General features: G+C 38.3%; 4 protein-coding genes across 4 annotated transcripts; 2 read left to right on the top strand and 2 right to left on the bottom strand.

Moving 5' to 3' along the window:
• Window positions 1-244: 244 nt before the first annotated feature.
• Window positions 245-4,972, bottom strand: LOC109092928 (synaptotagmin-4-like). The gene is made up of 4 exons (XM_019106644.2): window positions 4,654-4,972; window positions 3,064-3,926; window positions 2,016-2,136; window positions 245-1,329 (listed from the first exon to the last, which is right to left on the bottom strand). The coding sequence occupies exons 1-4, from the start codon at window positions 4,685-4,687 to the stop codon at window positions 1,019-1,021; spliced, it is 1,329 nt and encodes a 442-aa protein (XP_018962189.1). The 5' UTR covers window positions 4,688-4,972; the 3' UTR covers window positions 245-1,018.
• A 3,238-nt stretch (window positions 4,973-8,210) lies between these two features.
• LOC122137888 (prefoldin subunit 3-like) lies at window positions 8,211-11,466 on the top strand. The gene is made up of 6 exons (XM_042726891.1): window positions 8,211-8,353; window positions 8,634-8,758; window positions 9,029-9,095; window positions 9,276-9,374; window positions 9,830-9,968; window positions 10,796-11,466. Exons 1-6 carry the CDS (start codon window positions 8,273-8,275, stop codon window positions 10,870-10,872), a joined length of 588 nt encoding a protein of 195 aa, XP_042582825.1. The 5' UTR covers window positions 8,211-8,272; the 3' UTR covers window positions 10,873-11,466.
• A 1,804-nt stretch (window positions 11,467-13,270) lies between these two features.
• Window positions 13,271-16,888, bottom strand: LOC122137887 (ras-related protein Rab-39B-like). Its single transcript, XM_042726890.1, has 2 exons — window positions 16,670-16,888; window positions 13,271-13,740 (listed from the first exon to the last, which is right to left on the bottom strand). The coding sequence occupies exons 1-2, from the start codon at window positions 16,882-16,884 to the stop codon at window positions 13,314-13,316; spliced, it is 642 nt and encodes a 213-aa protein (XP_042582824.1). The 5' UTR covers window positions 16,885-16,888; the 3' UTR covers window positions 13,271-13,313.
• A 1,674-nt stretch (window positions 16,889-18,562) lies between these two features.
• On the top strand, window positions 18,563-23,104 carry LOC109092926 (ras-related protein Rab-38-like). The gene is made up of 3 exons (XM_019106641.2): window positions 18,563-19,088; window positions 21,837-22,117; window positions 22,226-23,104. Exons 1-3 carry the CDS (start codon window positions 18,896-18,898, stop codon window positions 22,424-22,426), a joined length of 675 nt encoding a protein of 224 aa, XP_018962186.1. The 5' UTR covers window positions 18,563-18,895; the 3' UTR covers window positions 22,427-23,104.
• The last annotated feature ends 633 nt before the right edge of the window (window positions 23,105-23,737 follow it).

The raw sequence follows: 23,737 nt of genomic DNA, 5'->3' as shown, positions 1-23,737 counted from the left end.
TTTTGTTTAAAGCACTATATATAATATATATATACTATATATAATATATAATATATAATAAAGATGACTTGACTTGACTACTTCATCTGTATCTTTCTCTCTAATGCTAATCACTAGTATTGATTTGTGTGTGACGTAAAACCACTGACTCAGACTTCCTGCTCATCACAGTAAATAGCATTAAAACAAATATTGCTCCATCAGATTGAATGAATTTAGATGAACTATATGACAGGAGACACACTGTATTTCTTTCTCAGAACTGGGTATTTTATAGCAATACAGATATACAGATATCATTTCCACATTCTGTCTCACACTCGACTGAACTAACACACACGCACATTCACATTTATATATACACACACACACACACACAGACACAGGCACGCACACTCACACACGCACTGCATGCGATCCTGTTCAGTTCGTGCAGTCGTCCCGCAGTAACACATCAGTCTCTGCTAGTCCGTGCCTAATTTAGGCTGCTTCCACACCATGTTAACTTACAAAAACGTCAAGCAGAAAACACACAAAAACGAACCAAAGTCGAGAAATCAAGTATAAAAGGAAGAGAATAAATGAATTTTAACATCTGAATAAACAAAAGATAAAAGCATTTCTTAAAAAATAAACAGATCATTCAGTTAATTTACATCATCACATTACCAGGATTTTCTTTAATTTTATCGCATAATGGAGTATTATTGACAGTGAGAAGAACAGCAATAGCAACATGACATTCTGTACTGCACAAAGTGGTGATCGATCAGGTTTCGAATGAAGCATGAAGAAAAAGCGGCATCGGGCATCTGAGACAGTCTTTGGAATCATTAATTGGTCGGGTTCAGCTGCCGCCTCCCCCTTTAGAAGAAGCCCCACCCCAATGATATGACTGAGATTAGTTGATTGACAGAGGACATTACTCGCGACAAGTCCACAGTTCAAATCCTGCCCACTCAACCATGAATTTCCAGTGACAGTTCCTGGGCATCTGTCGGCAATGCAACCAACAGAGCTAGTCTTCGGACAGCGCGTGCCATTTAGCGATCTGTCGTCGCGGGTGGTCGCAGATCTCGCGCCAGTGCTCGCCGGCGGTGCCAGGGGAGGAGGTGCCCAGGAGGAGCCGGCCAATGACAGGTGTACGGGACGTTCTGTCAGAGTCCAGCAGGAGGAGCTCCACACTGGTGTCTCGCAGGCCATCTTCTGAGGGCAGGTCGAAAACGAAGAGCTCATTGAAGACGGGATTGGGGGCGCACTTTTTCACATGCGTCTTCTTCTTACACACTCGCTTCTTCCCCTGGAACAGGTTCACCTTCACGTAAGGGTCTAAAAAAGATGGCAGGAAGAGAAATAAACAGAGTGAGACAGAAATCAATACTTCAGTCGATGCACAGAAATGATTCATTGTGCACTGGGAGATCATGGACAATACAGCTTGAGAAGTGTTGATCATGTTTATTATGGTTGACTAAAACCATAGAAAACAACATGTTACTTGAAATGAAATAAATGTAAACTAAAACAAAATATATTAAAAAATATTTAATTATTATTTCATCTAGCTGGCAAGGGCAAAATTTCTCATTTTCATTTAGTTTTACTTGATGTATTAAAACAAGCTACAACCGAAATAAAAATTAATAAAAACTAAAATAAAAAAGACAAAAACACACACAATAATAAAGTTATTATTAAAATTATTATTATAATCATTATTACTAATACTAAAATTAATATTTATATAATTATTGATATATTAAAACTATTAAAATTATTTTAATAAAAAACATACAATCAAAATGTAATTTAATTTTTTTGTAAAATTATTTTTGTTTTCCTCAATAAGTATTGTTTTTTTTAACATGCAGTTCTTGAAATGTCTGCAATCTCTCTCTCTCTCTCTCTCTCTCTCTCTCTCTCTCTCTCTCTCTCTCCCCCTATATAAATATATATATTAAACATGGTGCTTCAGCTAATGACAGCTTCTATCTGACCCGTGCTTTAAACCTCACCCGAGGGTCCGTTGGAGTCAGTCTTGGGCAGGTGGCGGGCTTTGAGTACCACCACAGTCAGAGTACTGGTGGTCGACTGATAACACAGGGATAGAAGTAGCTCTCCTCGACCAGCACTCCTCTACAGAAAAAGATAAAGAACCAAGACATTTATTTATATGTTCTTGCAAGGTTTGGACACAATCAGCATCACAAAGCCCAAAACACCTTCTTTTTTATGATTTCACATTTGGGCAGCTAACCCTAGGCAGGTTTAAGAAGACAAACTTCTAAGTGCGTTAACATTACGAGCAACTGACTGTGAATCATTCCTTTGGCACAACACCAATGTATGACTCCAATTATGTGTGAACACGGCAGCATGTTGCCTTGGCAACACATCAGCAGGGTTCTGCTGCTGCCACAGTGATGACTTGGAATGTCTCTCAACCAATGAGGCATAATTATGTGTGTTTAACTATATGCAGCCACAGTCACCAATGAAAGATAATAGCTTTCCTTTCAGCTTAAATGGAGTGGATTCTTATGCACACAACAGTGAAATTGTGTTGCCAAAACAAGATTTTGTCAAAGATTATGACTTCTGCCCCGTTTACTATTATTTTAATAAGGTATGTGGCCTTTCAGTCCTCAACAAAGCCGTTAATGCATTTAGGAGTGCATTATATGTGACAAGAAAATTGGTATAGACTCTTTATTAACAGGTTAGTTCATTTATTATCAGCCTAAATACATGCAGTCAGTATTTAAAGGCAGAAACACTGAGTCATATGTGGTCCATTAGTGGGTCAAATTAAAAATTTACAACCTGTGGAGATGGATGGTAATGATTATTTATTGACCCAATGGACAAAACTGTCACCATTAATTGTTTGTCTATCCAGACTTGGGTGTGTCATTGACTGCCCGCAGTAAGCAAGACCAACTTCTGACTGTCTATATATACAATACATTGTTCATTGTAAATAGTCTTATATTTAAATACATGCATATTCATGTATATATGTGAAAATTTGATCAAAAGAAATATAATTAAAGCTATTCTTACCCTGACATTCCTTTTAATAATGTCTCGGCTCATGAGGACGCGCCCCTCGGATAGGTCGATGTCAGCCAGAGGAACGAGGGTCTCTCCGATCACTTCATCACGTGAAAAGCGGTCGAAACTCAGCACCATGAAGTGCAAAGCCAGCTGGGAAACCCGTGCATATGGGATTCCATAGAAGCTGAAGGTCTCGTCGAAGGCTGGGTCCAGAGTCTTCCTCAAAACACGTGTCTTCACCTTGTGCTTCTTCTCAGGCAGCAAGGTCAGCTTGATATAGGGGTCAGAGGTCAATGACTGTTCATCAGTGGGAGACAATCTTTGTGCCTCCTTGATGTGAACCATGAAAGCCTTCTTTTCAAAGTTGTACTCAACCGAAAAGTAGAGTGTCCCCAGGCCACCCTCTTTGTCCTGAGATTTCTCCACAGCCGGTGTCGGTGTCTGACTGGACAGAATGCTTTCTGGAGTACCAGCCTCCTGGTTACCACCTGACCCAAAGCCTGCTTGCAGAGACGGGATGTCCAGGTCTGGGGAGCTACGCACCTTGAGTTGGAGGGTTGGTGACTTGGAAGTGAAGTTTCCATTAAGATCTCGTTTCTCCAGGTCCAAATGGAGCTCTGACCGCCCACCGCTGGGACTGAGGGTCTGTTTTCCATGAGCTTCTGGTGTCTTTTCTCCTCCAAACTTCTTCTTTCCATTCAGGCTCTCAGGGTAGATGTCAACTCCCTTCAGCATGTGGACAAACTTATAGGGTGGGGTCTTGTTACTAGCCTTATTGCCTTTGCGCTGACAGCAAATCCATGCAAAGATGGAGACGCTGAAGACCATGCCAAACACACTCACCACTGCCACGCTCACAGGAACCTCCGCTATGTATAAAACAGGAAATTGAGAAAAAAAAACACACCAATAATTTATTTATTTACTAGATGTATGTAGACTTACTGTTGCCTTAAAATATTAAAACACCTTCAATAGGGGAAAGTAGAGAGATTATATAAACTGTTTTGCATCTGAGGCAACACAAACACTGACATGTGTTCACGTTAATGGTTAAAAACATGTAAAACCATGCAAAGAAAAATAATGCCACTTTTTCCACACCGAACAAGGTCTCAGGAGATCACTGTCTCTTAAATCATGGCGGAGATTACTATTTACATTTACAAAGAACTGTTCATTTCGATTAAGCTACAAAAGCCTGACAAGCAACAACCATGTGGCAGTGCAGTTGCAGTAGTGTCTGTGAATCTGGAAAATTTCCGTTTTCGTGGAGGGTGCAGCACCTCTCCAGTGAATCAACTAAGATGCTCTGTCAGCCTTTTGTCTTTCTCTCAGAAAACAAATCACGTACACTTATGTGACTAATACGTTATCACCGAAGGCTTCTGACAAACATCTCAACTCGTTTAAGAATCTTCATACACCAGTGATGTCATAGGCTACTAATAGAGCACGCGCCTGTTTATGCCTGTCCTCGCGCATCAGTGAAAAGCCGCGTTACTGTTACTGAGCCACGTTCCAAAAAACAGTTCTTTAACCATGCACAAATACCATATGTTCTCCTAAAATGATAAATAACAACAATTTACTCACCGAAATGTGCTTCTTCTGTCGTCACTGGTGCCATTGTATGCGCGCGCTCTGTCCAAGGTCCTGAAAAGATGCTTCCAGCTCGCGCTGCCGCTCACGATTCTTCACGCACGTTAAACTCGCCCGTCTTTCTCTTCAGGCGGAGACTAGAGACACGAGACTGAATAATTTAATGCTTGTAGTAGATTAAAAATTAACGCCTGTTTATTGTCGTTCCAAAATAAACAGAATAAGCTAGATTTCCCCCGTTCGCAGAGGTTTCCTCACACCCGCCCAGTGCTGATACTCGCTGCGCTATGAGTCTGCCTCTCCAGTCCCCTCCCCTCCAGTGAGTTCATCGCTTCTGACGCAGTTCTGACGAACACGACGCCTGAAATCACTGCCCTGCGCACTGATACCAAACACATGCCTGTTAATCATTGTAACTGCCCAGTGCTTATGGCGTATGTGTGCTTTCAAACGTATCTGAAGAGGTCCAAGTGAAATGGTCTTTGTTGTGGTTCTATTAACGGGAAGGACTGAGCTGATGACACTTAATTTCATTTGCTGAAGTGCACATCAATTCACAAAGCACAGGCCCATCACACTGTGTGAATTGAGTACAACATGAACTAATCTCTTTTATGTTTCCTGGAAGTGACTTTGGATCATAATAACATGGGTAATAAAGCAGTCTGCCTTAATGAATATCATTAATACGACCTAAACTTATCTGGTTGGTCATATAAAAACCAGTGGACTTGTTTGTTTTTTGTTCTGTTGGCAGAGATGCATATGGTCTGACGTCTTTTAGGCCCTTTCTTAAAATTCTTTAATAAGTGTGTCATTGGTAACAATGTTCCTGTCCTTATTTAACATCTGTTGAATATTCATGCTCATTAATGAAAATCTGATTTATTGTGCCATGCTCAGAGCATTCTTCATCAATTTGAAGTTTTATTTAATAATATACAGAAGGGAATCTACACACAGACACACACAAAAATATTTGGTTCTTCAGCGGTTCTTGAGGGGATCTATGTTTTTTACATACAAAGTTTAGTTAGAGAAATATTAAAAAACAACATTAAAATACAGTGTATTTCTTGAAGATAACGTTGTTCTACACTTTTTTGCCCGATATATAAGGAAATATTGGAAATATCCACATAAGACTTTTTGACCTCAGAAAAGCATAAAAGTGATTCAAAACAGCTTTTGCCATTGTAGTATATTCCCCATTCATAGCAAACATATGAGAGTGGAGTAACATATCTAAACTGAGGAGAATGGCATTTGACAAAGGTGCTGTATAGCACTTATAGTGGTTCTCTGATGATTACAATCCAGTGAACCACTTGCATTCATCTAAAAGGCATGCTGAGAGCATAAGATGTTAAAATTATATTACATTTATTAGACGCTTTTATCCAAAGCGACTTACAGTGCATTTAGGTCATACATTTTTTACCAGTATGTGTGTTCCCTGGGAATCGAACCAACAACCTTTTGCACTGCTAACACAATGCACTACCACTGAGCTACATTAACATAAATAATGGAGCTATTTATAATCGGGTAAAACAGGTAAACTGACATTATATTTCTTATTTTATTAAGAAATGTATCTCATCCCCTATGCTTTTTATGAAGAACATGCAGATCTTAAAACATCCGGAAATCACAAAATTGAAATGCAGTTGATTATTTTAATTTGCTGCTCACACTCCTAGCCTTTTCGCTAAAAAAGATTTTTCATCATAACAGGTGTATAAATGAAAACATTCTAGACTATGAGGAGGCTCTGACTAGACAATGGGTGGCTTGGGTCAAAAAAGGTTGAAAATCTCTGGTTTAAATGAAGCCATGACTCTATCTTGTATATACCCTTGTCTCTAACTGGACACTGATTTCAGCAACAGCCATAAATCATCATCAGCGTGCATTCATTTCCTGAGTCACCTAATCAACAGAACCTCCAGCCACTGTATTAGCAGCCAAACTATATTTCAGGCAAGCAGGTTGGTCAAGCACACTCTTTCTATACAGAATTTATAGTCGGTTCAGCTAAACCTTTTTATCCAGAAGTGAGTACACAAGGACAGTCTGCCCGAAGCAACCTGAGGTTACATGCTAAGCTCAGTGGCATTGCTCATAGCTCACTCTCTGACTCAATCAGTAGTCTTTTGATTAGCAAGACTACCATAGACTTTAGTCAGGGTCAGGGTACACATTCTATTTTTATTTTTGTGCAAGAAAACAAGGCTGTGAGGGACAGGTGTACAGTCTGTTGTTATTGTCACAAACATATGCTTTACAGAGTTGTTATGAGGATTTTTTTGTTGTATTTTCAGTGTTGCATTAGCAATCAACAGGAAGTTAAAAAAATATAATAAAAAAAACTAATTAGCAAAGAATTATATATGGGTGTATGCTGACTAAGGTACATACCGTACACATCTACTCCATTTTAGCATTGTACTTATTCAGTTTTATTGTGGTGAGAGATACAGAAATTTATCAATGAAAATATTCAGTGTTCAAGACCAAACAGTGTTCAGAAAACATTTACTGAGGTCCTTCACACCCAAACTCTCACATGTATGCAGTGAAGGCCTGCACTTAAACACACTGGTGATGTCGTATTGCATCATTTTAGTATGCAGAACAGAGCGCTGACTCATTATCATTTAAATCGGATTGAAGATAAATGGCCATTGTATTTATCTTTTTTTTTTTTCATTTTACCCTAAATGTATGAGATCACACTTTTTATTAAATACAAAATGTCATTAATAAGTATACAAATAAGAATCTGTTAATGAAGGCTCAACACAATAGAACCATATTGATGCCAGTCAAGCAAGATATATAACATAACATTAAAAAAAAATACTTTAAATAATACAACAAAATAATAATAATAAAGAAAATATAATCACAAGTTATATACAAACGAACAAAACCGTTTTAATGCCTTTTGATTTTTCATTTTACTATAAGGGCATCTGCGAAGTATTTTAGATCATTTCTAAATATAATAAACAAAGGAGGAGATTTAAAATATCTTCATTTATGTATAAAGTATTTTGCTAATAATATAATATTATTAATCAAATCGTACAAAACGAGCACTCTTTAGTTATTCCGTACATTACGCTATTGTAAGGTGAGAGTGAAACTATCAGCAACCACACCCCTCTCTACCATCCAGTCCTGCGACAAATAACATGTAAAAAAAACAAACAAAAAAAAAAAATCTTTATCTTAAAGGAATGTTTGCATAAATTAATGTATGAGATCACACTTCTGGCTCGTCACCGCCAGCACACGTCACGGCCAGCGCCTCGTGCTCTGTCTGTGGGTCGTTTGGGCGACACTGACATCTGCTGGTTGATTTGTTAAGTGACGAAGCCTACAAAACATAAGTTCACCATGACTAAGGTACCGAATTTGAACTCAGAGAACATTTTCAAACACATTTAATGAGATAATGAACAAATTAAAACATGAGTGGGCCCTAAAAATACATAAGTGGCTCACCGTTAGAGACGGACGCCGTTACTTTTATTTTGCAGGCAGCGCTCGTGCGTAAGAACAACGGGCGCGTGCGTGAAGAGGAAGAGCCGTGAGTCTCTCCAAAATGGCGACGACCATAGAGAGTGGCAATGCAGGAGCTGGAAATAAGAAAAAACACCTCGGAATCCCCGAAGCAATATTTGTGGTCAGTGGGATTATGACAGATAGTTAATTTTCATGTCCGTCCTGTCGACAGTTTCCCTTGAAAGCGGCGTGTTGGTTTTTAACGGCTTTCTTTGGTAGAAAGCGCCCTGCTCTCCTTATAAGGCTGCAGGCTTTGCTAGCTCATGTCTTGAGGGTGCAGTGGGCTTTAAATGAGAGATAACACGAGATTAATCAGTATTTAAGTACTACACAGGATGTAATTCATTAACGGAAGCTTGTAAGATGTTAATGAGATGTGGACTGTAACTGTGCTTCTGTAGGAAGATGTGGATGCATTCATGAAGCTGCCGGGCAATGACACAGCAGACGCCGTGCTGAGGAAGCTGGATGAACAGTATCAGAAATATAAATATATGGAGCTCAATCTGGCTCAGAAGAAACTCAGGTTTGCTTTTGATCTATTCTACGCGGTAGAGTAATAGTCAATGATTAGTTTCTGTGTCAAGGCTAATGGATGCTCTTTCTATACGTCTGTTTAACTGGCTGCCAGTTTCCTTTGCATCATTGCTGACTATCGTTTTCTTTTGTTATGAGGAACAAATAAACAGTGATTTATTGCTGCATTAAAAAAAAAAAATCAGGTTAATTACTCAGAGTAAGCATAAATTATTGGCACTAATTCCACTTTACTCTGATATTTTTTTGTATTTCTTAGGTTGAAAAGCCAGATCCCACAAATCAAACAGACGTTAGAAATCCTACGGCACATGCAGAAAAAGAAGGTGAGCCTATCACAATAATTAAACTCCCATATCTCCATATATGCAAATGGTTGGAGGGAAGCAAATTAAAGATCAACTCTCTAATGCCTAAAAATGTGCTTTTAAATGAGTGTTTTGTTTTCTGTCCTCTCACACTTTGTCTCATCTATTAATTGTTTGTTTTCTTGTTCTTAATCCCAGGACACTACAGATCTCATGGAGACACATTTTCTGTTGGCTGACAACGTCTATTGCAAAGCCTCTGTCCCACCCACAGATAAAGTGTGTTTGTGGCTTGGGGTAAGCACTGACTACTGTGTGTCGTTGTTTTAATAGTGAACATGAAATAAACAATTGATAATATCTAATTTATTAAGTCTCCACACAGATAATATCTAATTTATTATATCTCCAGACAGATAATGTACAGATGGAAAAAATCAGGTTGCTCTTTTTTCCCCCCGAGTTGGTCAATGAGAAATACATCATATTATGTAAATAAAAATAGGGTAGGACTTGAATATTGCTGTTTTGACATTTTCAGTATTCAAAGTGTTGATGTTTACTGCCTATAGCTTTTCCTTTTTAGACTATTGTGCAGCTCAGTTGTGTTGTAAGAGGGTTGGTAGGGGATTGTGCAGCTTAAGCTCCTCATGAACTGATGAAACTTGATTGGCAGTGTATCACATGGCTGTCTATTAATCGTTAATGTGACAAACTAGCTCACAGCCATGGTTTTTGTGTTTGTGTACCAGGCTAATGTCATGTTGGAATATGATATTGATGAGGCCCAGGCACTGTTGGAGAAAAACTTGGCTACAGCTTCCCGGAATCTGGACTCTCTGGAAGAGGACCTGGACTTCCTTAGAGACCAGTTCACAACCACTGAAGTCAGTATCCTTTAAAAATGGCAAATATATAGAGAGACTCAGGTTTGTATTTGTTCTTTTCCATAATTATGTGCGCATTGCATTTGATTAGTTCTTTACCTAAAATCTTTTAAATTGAATAATTGTCTTAGTTAAAAATGTGAATGTAAATGTCAGATCAATATCTTGTCAGATATACACACTGCCATTCAAAAGTTTGGGTTCAGCAAGATGTTTTAATGTTTTTTTTTAAAGAAAGTGTCTTATATGCACTAAGGCTGCATTTATTTGATAAAGTATTTGATGTGTAGAGCAGTGGAGAGCATTGAGACACTTCCTTTTGTTACTTGTTATCAGATATTTAATAATGAATCTTGTTTAGATTTAGCAAAGAGGCCAGCTGTGAGAGAGATGGAGTTATGCACTGCACCAATTTGGTGGAAAAAAAGTAATAGTGTCATAGCTATAATGTGATGGGAAACGTTAATATTTATCCGTGCAGAAATTTCGGTATGTTTAGTGTTGGTTATGTGATCAGTGAGTGAATCAGGTGAAATATTTCTATACAAAATTCATATCAAATTCTCTCAGCATCTCAGCAAACTGTGATGTATTTTAATGGTTAGTCAGACATTTGTTTGACATCGGTTGATTTCTTTCAAGGAAGAACTCCTTGGTTAAATCAGATACAGGCCATAAGTGCCACCTGTTCCCACCATCTGTTAGAATCCGTTAGTTAACGTTTTGTTGAAGACTCTCGTGTCATCTAAGTGTAACATGTTCTTTCAAGTGGCAGTGTGAGGAAATACTTGCCAACCTTTTCAGATCCCCCCTTAACCGCTACTCTCCCAGATATGGCACGCGTTTACAATTGGGATGTCAAGAGAAGGAGCAAAGACAACCTCCTCAAATCAGCTGAGCGGCCCTAGAAGAGGAGGCCTAGTTTGGGTCCCACCCCACCCAAAATACTTCCCCATCAGAACATTCACCGCCATGTATCTGTTTGCACCAACACCAACTGTTATCTATTGATTTATTACTTTTTAAAGTATTTTTTCAAGTAAAGAGGTGGAAAAAAATCAAACAAAAGTCATAATGTTAGTTTTCTTTTTTAATGATGAATTATTAGCTGTTTAAGAGGGGGCCTCTCTCCACAGGGTCTACACATTTGTCTTCCTCGGTGCTCTTTTTTTTTTTTTCTCTCATTTGTTGTTTGGTAATATTCTGAAATTTCAGTTCTGTTAAAGCAAAACTGTTTAAACTCCTATGGCCCTCAAATTTCTTTCTGTGGAATTTTTCTTGCCAGATTTTGGTGAGATGTTTGTCAAAATGCAGCGTGCAGAATATCAGGGGACATTCGGTTTCATTTATCAGCCTCTCCTCCACTTATCTTCACTCCTCCTCCTCTGATGTCTGTTTTTTCATCTTTTGTCCTTCATCTGTACTCATTTGTCACACTGTAGTCATTAAACACTGAACAAGGAACTAATAATGAAGAAATTTGGGAAAAGGCACAAAATCGATGAGATGGTCTGTGTTTTTAATCTGCATACAGTAGCTTTTTATAATTCCTCATCTGATTGAGGTTCTGGCAGTGAGCGGGATGAATAGGCTTTGATGAATCCAACTAATTAAATATGTGTGCCTGCAAATCTGTACATTTCTTTCAGTCTTTGACAATCACTTGTGCGGTACTGAAAATACACATTTTGTCTTGATATTTTATTGCATTTTAATTACATGCTTTTGGAGCAGCACACCAGCTGTAATGATAATATCATCGAACTGTACAATGGCCCTCAGTTCCTACAGGTCGGGGGTGGAATGTTAATGAAGTTATAATATACACAACCAGAACATTTTTAACATGTTTTTTAATCTCTGCAGTACATTTACAATTCCCTTGATTAAGAAGTACAGGGTGTCTCAAATTCACTGAAACAGTAGTGTTTGTACAGTCAGTCCTTGCAAATCCACATAAGCCACAAAAAGCTTATAGAGCGAGCAAAGTGGTGAACCCAATCCAAACTCCTCTGGTTCTTACCTGAGACCCCGTCTCAGCCATGTTTTGAAATGGCTTCATGTTATCCAATAATGTGACAGATTAACTACTCAGCCAATTGTGCACTGTTATGGACAGTGTCGAAACACATCTCCTCCAATCAGATTCAAGAAAGCGACCATGGATACATTTCTTAGGGGTGAGAGTGAAAGTGAAGAGCAAGTCATTTCAAAGTAAAGATGTTATAGATGAATAAAGTAAGGGTTAAATACATGGCGATGCAAGCTCTATAGATACAGATGTCTTGTGTAAATGTGTACAAGGTCAGTGGCCCTCACTGGGTGATTAGAAAACCTATAGGAAGAGCTTGCTTTTTTCACATAGTACATAGTACAATCACAAGCTGTAACATCAGAAACACTCTTTGGGATAAAAGGTGTAAAAGATGTACTTAAGTACAACTGATTAAGGTTTCTTTGTAATTCTGATAAGCTCCAGAGGCCTCTTGTGGTAATGTGTGATAAGTGAAATGTTAATATTTGTAAAATAATGCACGTTTATTAATCCATCTGGGGCTCATGGATCTACTTTCAGTAGTCTCTTATGAATCTCTGCATTAGATCATAAAATTAACCTCTTTGGTGATATGATGGATTATCATATCAGGTGACATGTATCTCGCACCATTTCAATTACAATTGAAAATCTAGTTTTGTTCATATGGGAATCATTACAGATTGTGTGTTTTTCCAGTCTTGGTATTCTTCATGTAGTATATTGCAGTATATCTCCTTTCCGTTTGTCTTTACTAAAATAATCAAACACTTGACACCTTCAGCAGTCAAATGTTACAAGTCTGAGATCTTTGAGTCAACAGAAATGCATATCCCAGCATCCATCATTAAAGTCAGCAAGTAAAACTTGTGTTAGTCAGTTTTCTGCCCCATGATACAACCAAGAGAAGATACCTGGAACAAGCTTGTTCTTGATACTGGAGATGTCCAAAGCCAGAGCATCTTCATTTGGGAAGTCTAACTTTCGTGGCTCAACAGAATGAATGAGAGATGTTACAGCTAAAGTGCAGATATAGTTCTGACCGGCCTTTCAGCAGGAGTTCTACAATAGCCTTTTATTCTTAGCAGTTCAATTTAGCCATTTACAAGATTGTGGGATTAGGTAAATGAGCAAAGTAGTATAGAAAAGTGAAGCAATATGGCATGGTGGGACTCATTTAGGCATTCATCAGGCAGGAAAGGGGTGATAATCATAATCAGGGAGTTGAAGACTGACCCTGTGATTGGAGGAAGCAGGGTTTTTTGTCAACCAGGGCCCAAATGTTTGATAGGTTCCAGGGTGATGATTACGGACTCAGCAGAAACACCGGCGATCACCCTTTGTCACTTCTTCTGACGAATGCACCACGTTCGGTACAAACCCGCTCTTCACTCCCTCCCAACCTTCCTGGATAGTAATCTCCCCACTCTTCACCAGCTCGAATATATCCCGTGTTAGCTCCGTAAAAGCCCTCTCCACGTTTATGGCATCACGTGCTGAAGTCTCCACGTAGCGCATGCCGTATGCAGCCGCTAGTTTCTCTGCCTCTTGCCGGCTCACCTGACGCTGTGGTTCCAGATCACATTTGTGGCCGACCAGCAGGAAGACAATGCTGTGGGGCTGCACGTGGCTACGTGCCTCTTCTAGCCACTCGTGAACGTTCTGGAAGGAACGACGGTTGGTGATGTCAAAGAGCAGTAGACCCCCCACAGAGTTACGGTAGTATGCTCTGGTAATAGACCTGAAGAAAGCATAATAAAATGAAACAATGTTCCTGAATTTGAATTGAAGTAGCCTAGTATACGGGATGCAGAACTGCAATTCAAATTTAAATGTAAACAAGTAGAATTAATGTCGGCATGAAAATGTATTTTCTAAATGCATGTTATTGATCTGAAATTGTAATGACTCCAGCTTTCAGTAAAACAACAGATTAGTTGGAAATTTCACACCTTTGTTAGAACTGACTGAAAGTTTGCATTCAGACCTGCCTCCTCCATCCAATCAACAACTAATGGCCTGAACAAGATGTTCTACATTTCTCTCGTCACAATACAGAAGGAAAAATCTGTCACTACTTGTGTTTTAAATAATTTAATTTAAATAAACTAATTATAACTAGAAAGGTAGAAATTTTGTAACAATAGTCTTGAATGATAAAGTCAAATGCCCTGTCAGTAAGAAAAAGGTTTATAAGTTTGTAGATAGATAGAAAGTTAGATAGGGTATTGTGTAGCATCTAGAATAAGATGATCAAACTACATGTTTATGAGAAGTGGAGTGTGGATGTCCTGCAAAATTAGAAATGAATCTGAGAAAGGCATTTGTGTGTGACAGGTGCAGAGAGAACAGGAAATGTAAACCTGCAACAGAAGGCAGAGATGAAAACAAGGTAGATGGGAAAAAAATGTAAAAAGGCATCAGAGTGAGACTGTAAAACAGTCTGAGCTTGTGAAGGAGTACCGCTGGGAATGCACTGAGCTGTGAAGGATGCCGAGGGGCCTCTGGAGTTACTGACATCACTTTATGTCAGACATTTGTGACATTGAAGAAGGCAGTGATTCACCAATATTTATATTTCCTGTGAGTTCTGCAAAAAACTTTTGTTGGTAAAGAGACCTTGAGATGCATTCATTAGTAAATATAGACAGCATCTCTGAATCCCCTAGGGTTAATATATAAAAAAAAGAATCAGTGATGTGTGAATAAGTCTGTCATCAAGTCTGGGAGAGATACATCAGCACGGATACCATGGAAACACCAATCAGGTGGATAATAGGGACTTCTGATCAGGTAAGCTTGATGATTTAACTTAATTTCTCTTGATGTGTAAGCAACTATTTGACAATGTACAATAATTAAAAATTAAATAAAAATATTTCTGAGCTAATAAACAGTTATATTATTTATATAGACATACAGGTGCATCTCAATAAATTAGAATGTTGTGGAAAAGTTCATTTATTTCAGTAATTCAACTCAAATTGTGAAACTTGTGTATTAAATAAATACAATGCGCACAGACTGAAGTAGTTTAAGTCTTTGGTTCTTTGAATTGTGATGATTTTGGCTCACATTTAACAAAAACCCACCAATTCACTATCTCAACAAATTAGAATATGGTGACATGCCAATCAGCTAATCAACTCAAAACACCTGCAAAGGTTTCCTGAGCCTTCAAAATGGTCTCTCAGTTTGGTTCACTAGGGTACACAATCATGGGGATGACTGCTGATCTGACAGTTGTCCAGAAGACAATCATTGACACCCTTCACAAGGAGGGTAAGCCACAAACATTCATTGCCAAAGAAGCTGGCTGTTCACAGAGTGCTGTATCTAAGCATGTTTACAGAAAGTTGAGTGGAAGGAAAAAGTGTGAAAAAGATGCACAACCAACCGAGAGAACCACAGCCTTATGAGGATTGTCAAGCAAAATTGATTCAAGAATTCACAAGGAGTGGACTGAGGCTGGGGTCAAGGCATCAGGAGCCACCACACACAGACGTGTCAAGGAATTTGGCTACAGTTGTCGTATTCCTCTTGTTAAGCCACTCCTGAACCACAGACAACATCAGAGGCGTCTTACCTGGGCTAAGGAGAAGAACTGGACTGTTGCCCAGTGGTCCAAAGTCCTCTTTTCAGATGAGACCAAGTTTTGAATTTCATTTGGAAACCAAGGTCCTACAGTCTGGAGAAGCTCACAGCCCAAGTTGCGTGAAGTTCAGTGTTAAGTTTCCACAGTTTGTGATGATTTGGGGTGCAATGTCATCTGCTGGTGTTGGTCCATTGTGTTTTTTGAAAACCAAAGTCACTGCACCCATTTACCAAGAAATTTTGGAGCACTACATGCTTCCTTCTGCTGACCAGCTTTTTGAAGATGCCGATTTCATTTTCCAGCAGGATTTGGCACCTGCCCACACTGCCAAAAGCACCAAAAGTTGGTTAAATGACCATGGTGTTGGTGTGCCTGACTGGCCAGCAAACTCACCAGACCTGAACCCCAGAGAGAATCTATAGGGGATGGTCAAGAGGAAAATGAGAAACAAGAGACCAAAAAATGCAGATGAGCTGAAGGCCACTGCCAAAGTAACCTGGGCTTCCATACCACCTCAGCAGTGCCACAAACTGATCACCTCCATGCCACGCCGAATTGAGGCAGTAATTAAAGCAAAAGGAGCCCCTAACAAGTATTGAGTACATGTACAGTAAATTAACATACTTTCCAGAAGGCCAACAATTCACTAAAAATGTTTTTTTTTATTGGTCTTATGAAGTATTCTAAATTGTTGAGATAGTGAATTGGTGGGTTTTTGTTAAATGTGAGCCAAAATCATCACAATTAAAAGAACCAAAGACTTAAACTACTTCAGTCTGTGTGCACTGAATTTATTTAATACACGAGTTTCACAATTTGAGTTGAATTACTGAAATAAATGAACTTTTCCACGACATTCTAATTTATTGAGATGCACCTGTACATCTTTATGGAACTGGGGGTCTATAGGATTTTAATTCTATGAGGTAAACCACCTAAACAACTTTATATGAAATGTAGTCATCCACCCTATGAACAATCAATAAATGATTGGACAGTTAGGCTATTTACAGTGATGCAGAATAATGAGAACAGTGTATAATGTAACATAATACAAGATAAAGATTTACAATACCTGAAGCGTTCCTGGCCTGCAGTGTCCCAAATCTGCAGTTTAATGCGTTTCCCAGGTTCAATCTCCACCAGGCGGGAGAAAAAATCTACCCCGACTGTCGGGTCCGACACTTGTGCGAAGCGGCCTTCTGTGAATCGTCTAATTAAACATGATTTTCCAACAGTGGAGTCCCCAATAACAATCAGTCGAAATTGGTAAAGCCAAATTGCCTCCATGTTTTATTCAGGTCTGTCAAAGCAAAAAAAAAGAAGTAAAGTGAATTAGATGCTGCCAAAACATGTGTGATGATTTCCAATTCCAAGGACAGAACAGAAAAGAGAAAGACAATTCTTTATTTTATTCACTTGCATTTTTATGTCAGCCTGTTTTACCAGTTTACTAAAAGGAGAAAACAGAGCAAATTTCTCTTTAAAGCTTTCGTAACCTCTTCTGAGGATGTGTTGTAGTTATCTCTAAAGGTAGCTGAAGCACAAAATTATCCTTTGAGAGTTTAATTTTAAGGCCTGCATCAGTTATGATAAGGATCTGGTTGTGTATTCTTTATAAATAGAGCTCAAGATGTGACTTTATTTTTTTAAAATATAGCAAATATATTCTATTCAAATATATTCAACTCTATATAATTGCCATACTATTTTAGTATTAACTTAATGCTTTTTTCAGTAATGGAAGAATATAGGCTACACATAATTAGATTTAATGCAATATGTGTTTATATGTTCTTAGTCGTGTGCAACTGAATAAAACCAGTCTAACAGTAACATGACCTACTGACAGTAGGCTATGTGATGCCTGTTAGATTATTGAGATTTCACTGAGGCTCGTCTGGTAGCTGGACTACAGTAGCTGGCTATCGTTGGCCTTGTCGTTATAACGATTACTACAATCTGTTCTATATCTACAAAAGAGGCAACTGTTTAACAAGCGTTGTCTTTGTGTAGAAGCATCTGTGTAAAGGGTCCCTTATTCGGTGCTCTTTACTTACGTTGTTTTTGTTTGGTCGGTTCAAAGCTACCAAACGGCAGATTCCATAATCTATAAATAATTAAAGCATATCAACAAACCGCTGGATGAAACGACGGACATAAACTATTTACATAACATACCGAATAATAAACAAAACATTCGTCTCTACGGAAAATCAAACAAATAGGTGCACACCAAACAGCGCCGTGCAGGCGGTCTATTTTTCTTGGATGTAGCTAAAGATGAGTCGGCGTGTTGTTGAAATGATCCCTGCGTGGATCAAAGTCGCGTAAAAGTCAAAGGTGATTTATGCATGTCATGTTTTGATCCACACTTGGAAGATGGAGAAATGTTTGGATGTTTTGTGCTGATGAAATGGAAGCGACAGTAGAAGCATCATATAGCCTGACTCATCCCGCATCAGCACCAGTACCACAATCCTCCTAATAGCAGTCACAGACACTTAAATATTTCAATGCTTTCTTTCTTTGACTCACTTATTTTGTTTCATACATAATTTTATGCTGATCTTGGGAAACATAGGCCTACTGATTTTTTTTTTTTTTTTTTTGATAGGCCTATACATTTTCAATTAGCCTAGGCCTACTTTAAAAGTGCCAGATTTGAATGTTTGACTAGGCTACATCCTTTTGTTAAAACGTTACAAAAAGTAGTATAGGCATTGTCTCTACTCCTTCTTGGGTAAACTATCTTCCAGTTTTACTTTGCTTAAGTAGGCTATACATTATCTATAGGCTACGTACAGTACAGAGGCATCTACATTTCTTGTGCGCCGTCTATTTCAAGTGTTACGAGCAGACGAACCAGATAACCAGGATGACGGGGGTTGTAGTTTATTCTCGAGACTAAACCCTGGACTAAAATCTCCTGTCCTAAAGTTCAGTTAGGCACACTGTGATCGGCTTCTTGAACAGATCAGCAGTATAGGATTTGGCTTGAGTGACTCGACAGCGGATCCACAGCGCGGTGAAAAGTTGTCGACAGTCAGGCAAAAGAAGTGCGAAACTTCTCGCTCTTGAAGGAACGCTTTTATGAAACGCACTAGTTGACCGCTGTATGCGCGCGTCCTCAACTCCAAAGAAACGCAGTGAATTTTTGTGTTGTTTTGTTTGTCATTTTTACGATCCACCAAAACCTAGATGTTGTGAGAACTCCATCCAGCACGACTTTAATTTTACATAAAACAAAAGCTTTCTTTCTTTTGGATAAAAGTGTCATGTACTAGTCAAGACTGTTGACATGCAGCAGGAGAGGTTACTCAAAGTCCTTGTCATTGGAGATTTAGGTGTGGGGAAGACTTCCATCATTAAGCGTTATGTGCATCAGGTTTTTTCTCAGCATTACCGCGCGACTATCGGTGTTGACTTTGCTCTGAAAGTCCTGAACTGGGATCACCAGACAGTCATTCGACTGCAGTTGTGGGACATCGCAGGTCAGTTGTTTAAGTTATGTATAGTTCCTCGTCTCTGCCTGCAATGTTAATGATTGTCACTGCTTTATCTAAAAAGTCAATAGGCTTATGTAAATAAATCAGCATATTGGTAGTTAAGAGGAGCCTTCAAGCGATATGATATGACGTACTGCGTCTTAAACTATTCTGCACAACATTTTCTAAATCTTGAATGGCTATTTATAGTAGCTATTATCCATGTCATTTTGGACTCAAACTCAAACACTAAAAGATCATGCCTAAGATATCTGTCAGCTACCTACATTTATACATAAAAGACGGATTTTTGAGTCGTCTTAAATATATAATCAAAGTGGTGCCAAAGTCTGCAGTAATGCACTTTGACTTTATATTTACTGTAGAAAAAAAAAAAATCACAAAATACATAACAAATTAAGTTTTGTGTCACATAAAATGGATGGAACCAAAACGGTTTAGATAAAAAGATTTTTACAGTGTTTACAAAAAGAATATGATGTCAGACAAGTTTCAGCCCTTTCTAACCTTCAGTTTCCTAGCACTGATGTTTTTTATTGACCGTACACAGTGGAAATGCACTACATAATATTATTCCTTGGAAAAATAATCACACACAGGAGGCTAAACAGAAAGACATAAAGAGAAGAAAAATGTTACTGGAGTAATGCTTTTAACACTTGGCTTGAACAGTGCCATTACAGTCCATGTTTGAGATTTTCCTGCTCTCAGCTGGTGTATGTGATGTCACAGTGGTATGAATGATTCTCTGTGTTTATACTCAGAATAAACTGAAGCACAGGGACAGGAATGTGTGTCTCGTGGTTATATTCACTGGTCTCGTGCTTATATTGGTCTCATGTGAGGGTCGTCACATCACCTACTGGTGGAAAACACACAAAAACACACCAGCTCCAGGACAAAACATTCACACAGCGCATTTAATTCAACATGGCTGACAGATTGGAAAATGTAGAGATATGTTTACATGATTCTAAAAACTAGAGATAGAATTGTTTTTATTTTTCAGGTTTACGAAAACAATTAATGTTAAATTAACAAAACTGGAAAGATTTAAATAAAGGTTTCTATTAGCATAGTTAGTGACAGTGTTATGAGTGGCGCTTGTGCTCATGAGCTTGAATTTAACTCATCTGGAAGATTGCATGACAGTCATCCCTAATTGAACGCAGTAGTTTTATGACCTCACACAAGACCTCAATCGAATTTCAAGGTACGCCACGGTGAACCATGTGAAAGTCTAATTGGCCTCATTTCGCCTTAACATTTCCCGTGGTAATGCATTAATACAGGTTAGGTCCATTTAAGATCCTCCATAAGAGAACTGTTCTCATTGTAAAACCTTGCCAATCCGGTCACGTCTTTTTCTATTTGGTGCTATGAAATCAAGATAAAAATGTATGTAACCTTGATGATGCAAGAGTTGGAAACAATGCAGGACTGTAGGTAAACATTGAAGCTAGTGCACTGTGGAGAATGATTGTGTCATATCAAAATTTAGAAGTTCCCAGACTAGCTAAGAACATTTATTGACATAATATTGTATGATTTGATTCAATTCAGTTCAAGATATATTCAGTTAAGCACACATAATAAACATGTTAGACAATGATTACAGTTTGTGTTTGTAATGATTACAGTATAGGGATAATATACGTATGTCCATCCAAAGTTGTAGTAATATATTAATTTAATGAGTTAGCTAGTATAATGTGTCTTCCTGCCAAAAATGTGTGTAGAAAAATACTGTACTATACTGTCATCCCATCACTATAGGTGTCCCATCAGCATGACTGTTCACAGTTAGTTAACCATGTCGAATTGTGAACCGTGTTCAAATGGAAATGCATCTGTCTGTTCTGACAGATTTTATAAAAGAGCTTAAAGATTTTGCTTTTCCATTATGGTCAAGCACATGTCATTTGTGATATGGGAAGATGTTTATGTTGTCTGCAGTCAAGGATCTCATGCACATTTCTGAATGGCTGAGTAGTGTGTTCAAGTTAAAGTCAAAGTTTAGCCATTCTAAGAAAAGAAAAATATTGTGAAAATATTACCAATACCAGTACAAAAAGCGGGAACAAAAATGACTTTAAGTCATCCAAGACTTAGATGAGTTGTGAATGGGTGCCTTCAGAAAGTGAGTTCAAACAGCTGATAAAAACATCACAATAATACACATGTACTCCATCACTACGGTCCATCAGTTAATCTATTGTGGAGCAAAAAACTATGAATGTTCATTATCATTTAATTTCAAAACATTGCTTCAAGCCTTTATCCACAATTTTGCTTTCACCAGTGAAAAAAATCATAAGATGAACCGGGGATGGACTTTATTTACTGGAAGAAGCATTATTATAGATAATAGAAGTGGTGGTTTAAAGTTAAAACGCCTTAAGGATGAATGTGTTTCTTACAAACATGCAGTTTTCCAGTTCACAATACATTAATTAATGGACTGGGGTCTTATGGATTATTGTGATGTTTTTATCAGCTGTTTGAACTCTCATTCTGACGGCACCCATTCACTGCAGGAGATCCATTAGTAAGCAAGTGATTATGGAATGCTAAATTTCTCAAAATCTGTAATATAAAGAATCAAACTCATCTACATCTTGGATGGCCTGAATGTGAGCAAACTTTAAGCAAATTTTTACTTTCGAGTGAACTGTTCCTTTAAATAACATACACAGAAACTGTCTTGCACTTTTTTTTCTTATATATTCTCAGGACAAGAGAGGTATGGCAACATGACACGTGTGTACTACCGAGAGGCCGTTGGGGCGCTGGTGGTTTTTGACATGACTCGTGCTTCCACCTTCCAAGCTGTGTTGAAATGGAAAAAAGATCTTGATTCTAAAGTTGCCCTTGGCAATGGGCGTCCCCTTCCAGCTGTCCTGCTGGCCAACAAGTGTGACCAACAGAGACATGGTTTGTGTTCCAAACTGCCCAAACTCGACAATTTCTCCAGAGACCATGGTTTTGTGGGGTGGTATGAGACGTCTGCAAAGGTACTGATTATAGGCTATATATTTTATTATATTACACTAGCTAGTGACTAGATGCCTGTTTGAAAATACATTTCTATTCATATTATATTTTCCCCTTTTTTATAACAGGACAACACAAACATAGATGCAGCCATCATGTGTCTTGTAGAAAATATAATGGCCATTGACACGGAGGCTGTTCCTGTGGAATCAGACCCCAGTGTACTGACCCTCCCTGCTTTTGATTATAACCTAAAAGAGCGCAGTGACTCTAGTTGTTCTGTCTGTACAACATTCCAGTCCAGCAGAAAACCCCACAGTGAATTATAGGGTGAGATGATGAAAAGAACACTGAACAGAGTGGGAAAGAAAAATGTAGAGAGAAAAAGAGAGAGAACTGTCACACCCTTTGGGCCTTCAGATTGTGTTGACGTAAGATGTTGTGGCAAAGACAAGACCATGAAGCCTTAACACTTATGCACTTTCATTTACACATACCAAACACAACAGTCATCAATAAAACATGCAGCGTTGACACAGAGTTTTCTCTGACAGATACCTAATAATGTTATAGACTTGCAACTAAGTAAGGCTCTTGCAGTTATACTGCAGCAGAAGAGCAGTGTGTGCACATTTACCTCAACGTTGTGTCTGTTAAAGCCTCTGACTTGAACACTGTCTCCTAAAAATGTGTGCATGCATTTGTGATTGCGTAGGGTGTGCTATTTTAAACACAGTCTACAGCAAGCTTGAACACGATACTTGAAGCGCTAAAAACACAGTTAAGTAGTCTATTATTGCTTATCAATTTAAGCTAAATGCAGATCACAGATGACAAGCACATCTGATCCAACTATGTTTTTTCTTTAGAGATATGCCTGCACATTACAATTTTTCAAACATAATAGCTGATACAAAATAATTTTAGTTATTTATTTTGTATATAAGTTTATATCAAGGATGATGTAAGATCTTGAAATTATAGTGACTTCAATTCAAAGTTAAGCAGTCATGTGCAAGCAAACAAAAATAATCAAAAAACTTAAAACAACAACAACAGAAATCAAACAGCAAAGAATTATCTCTGCGCGCATGCGTATATAAAAAAAAAAAAAGAAAGAATTAGCATCAGACATGTAATTGCACAGAAGTGTCTCGGCTGACACTGAGGAGGCGCGTGCCTAGTGTTTAAATGTGTCTCTGGATGTTTGAGTGTTTGCATGTCATGACCCATATGCTTACTGTCTGCTCACAGCAGTAATTTTGCACCATGTCTGTTTAGTCTGACTTGCAGAGGTTTTTATTCACAACCCACCATCCATGCTCCGGTGCCCATAATTTATGGATCCCCACAGCTCTATTACTAAATAGGCTTCACTTTTTGACATGATTTGAGCAGGTGTTTTGGACTCTGTAACTGTATAGTTGCATGTATCTTGTAGCTATAATTTAACATCTCACAATACAGTAATCATATGTACATTTTTTATTTCTCTCTGCTTGTTGGACTGCTTAAGTGGTCTTTGCCACATAGAGCGTGTCTAACAGTGACCTTTACTAAGCCTACTTTTTATTCAGCAGACATGATGATGAATAATTTTATGGCAATTTATACGTGACAGTTAAATGTTTCAGCAAAAA

This window comes from Cyprinus carpio, chromosome B7, assembly GCF_018340385.1.
Source record: "Cyprinus carpio isolate SPL01 chromosome B7, ASM1834038v1, whole genome shotgun sequence".
Classification (NCBI taxonomy): domain Eukaryota; kingdom Metazoa; phylum Chordata; class Actinopteri; order Cypriniformes; family Cyprinidae; genus Cyprinus; species Cyprinus carpio.
This window is presented reverse-complemented; position numbering and strand designations above follow the sequence as displayed.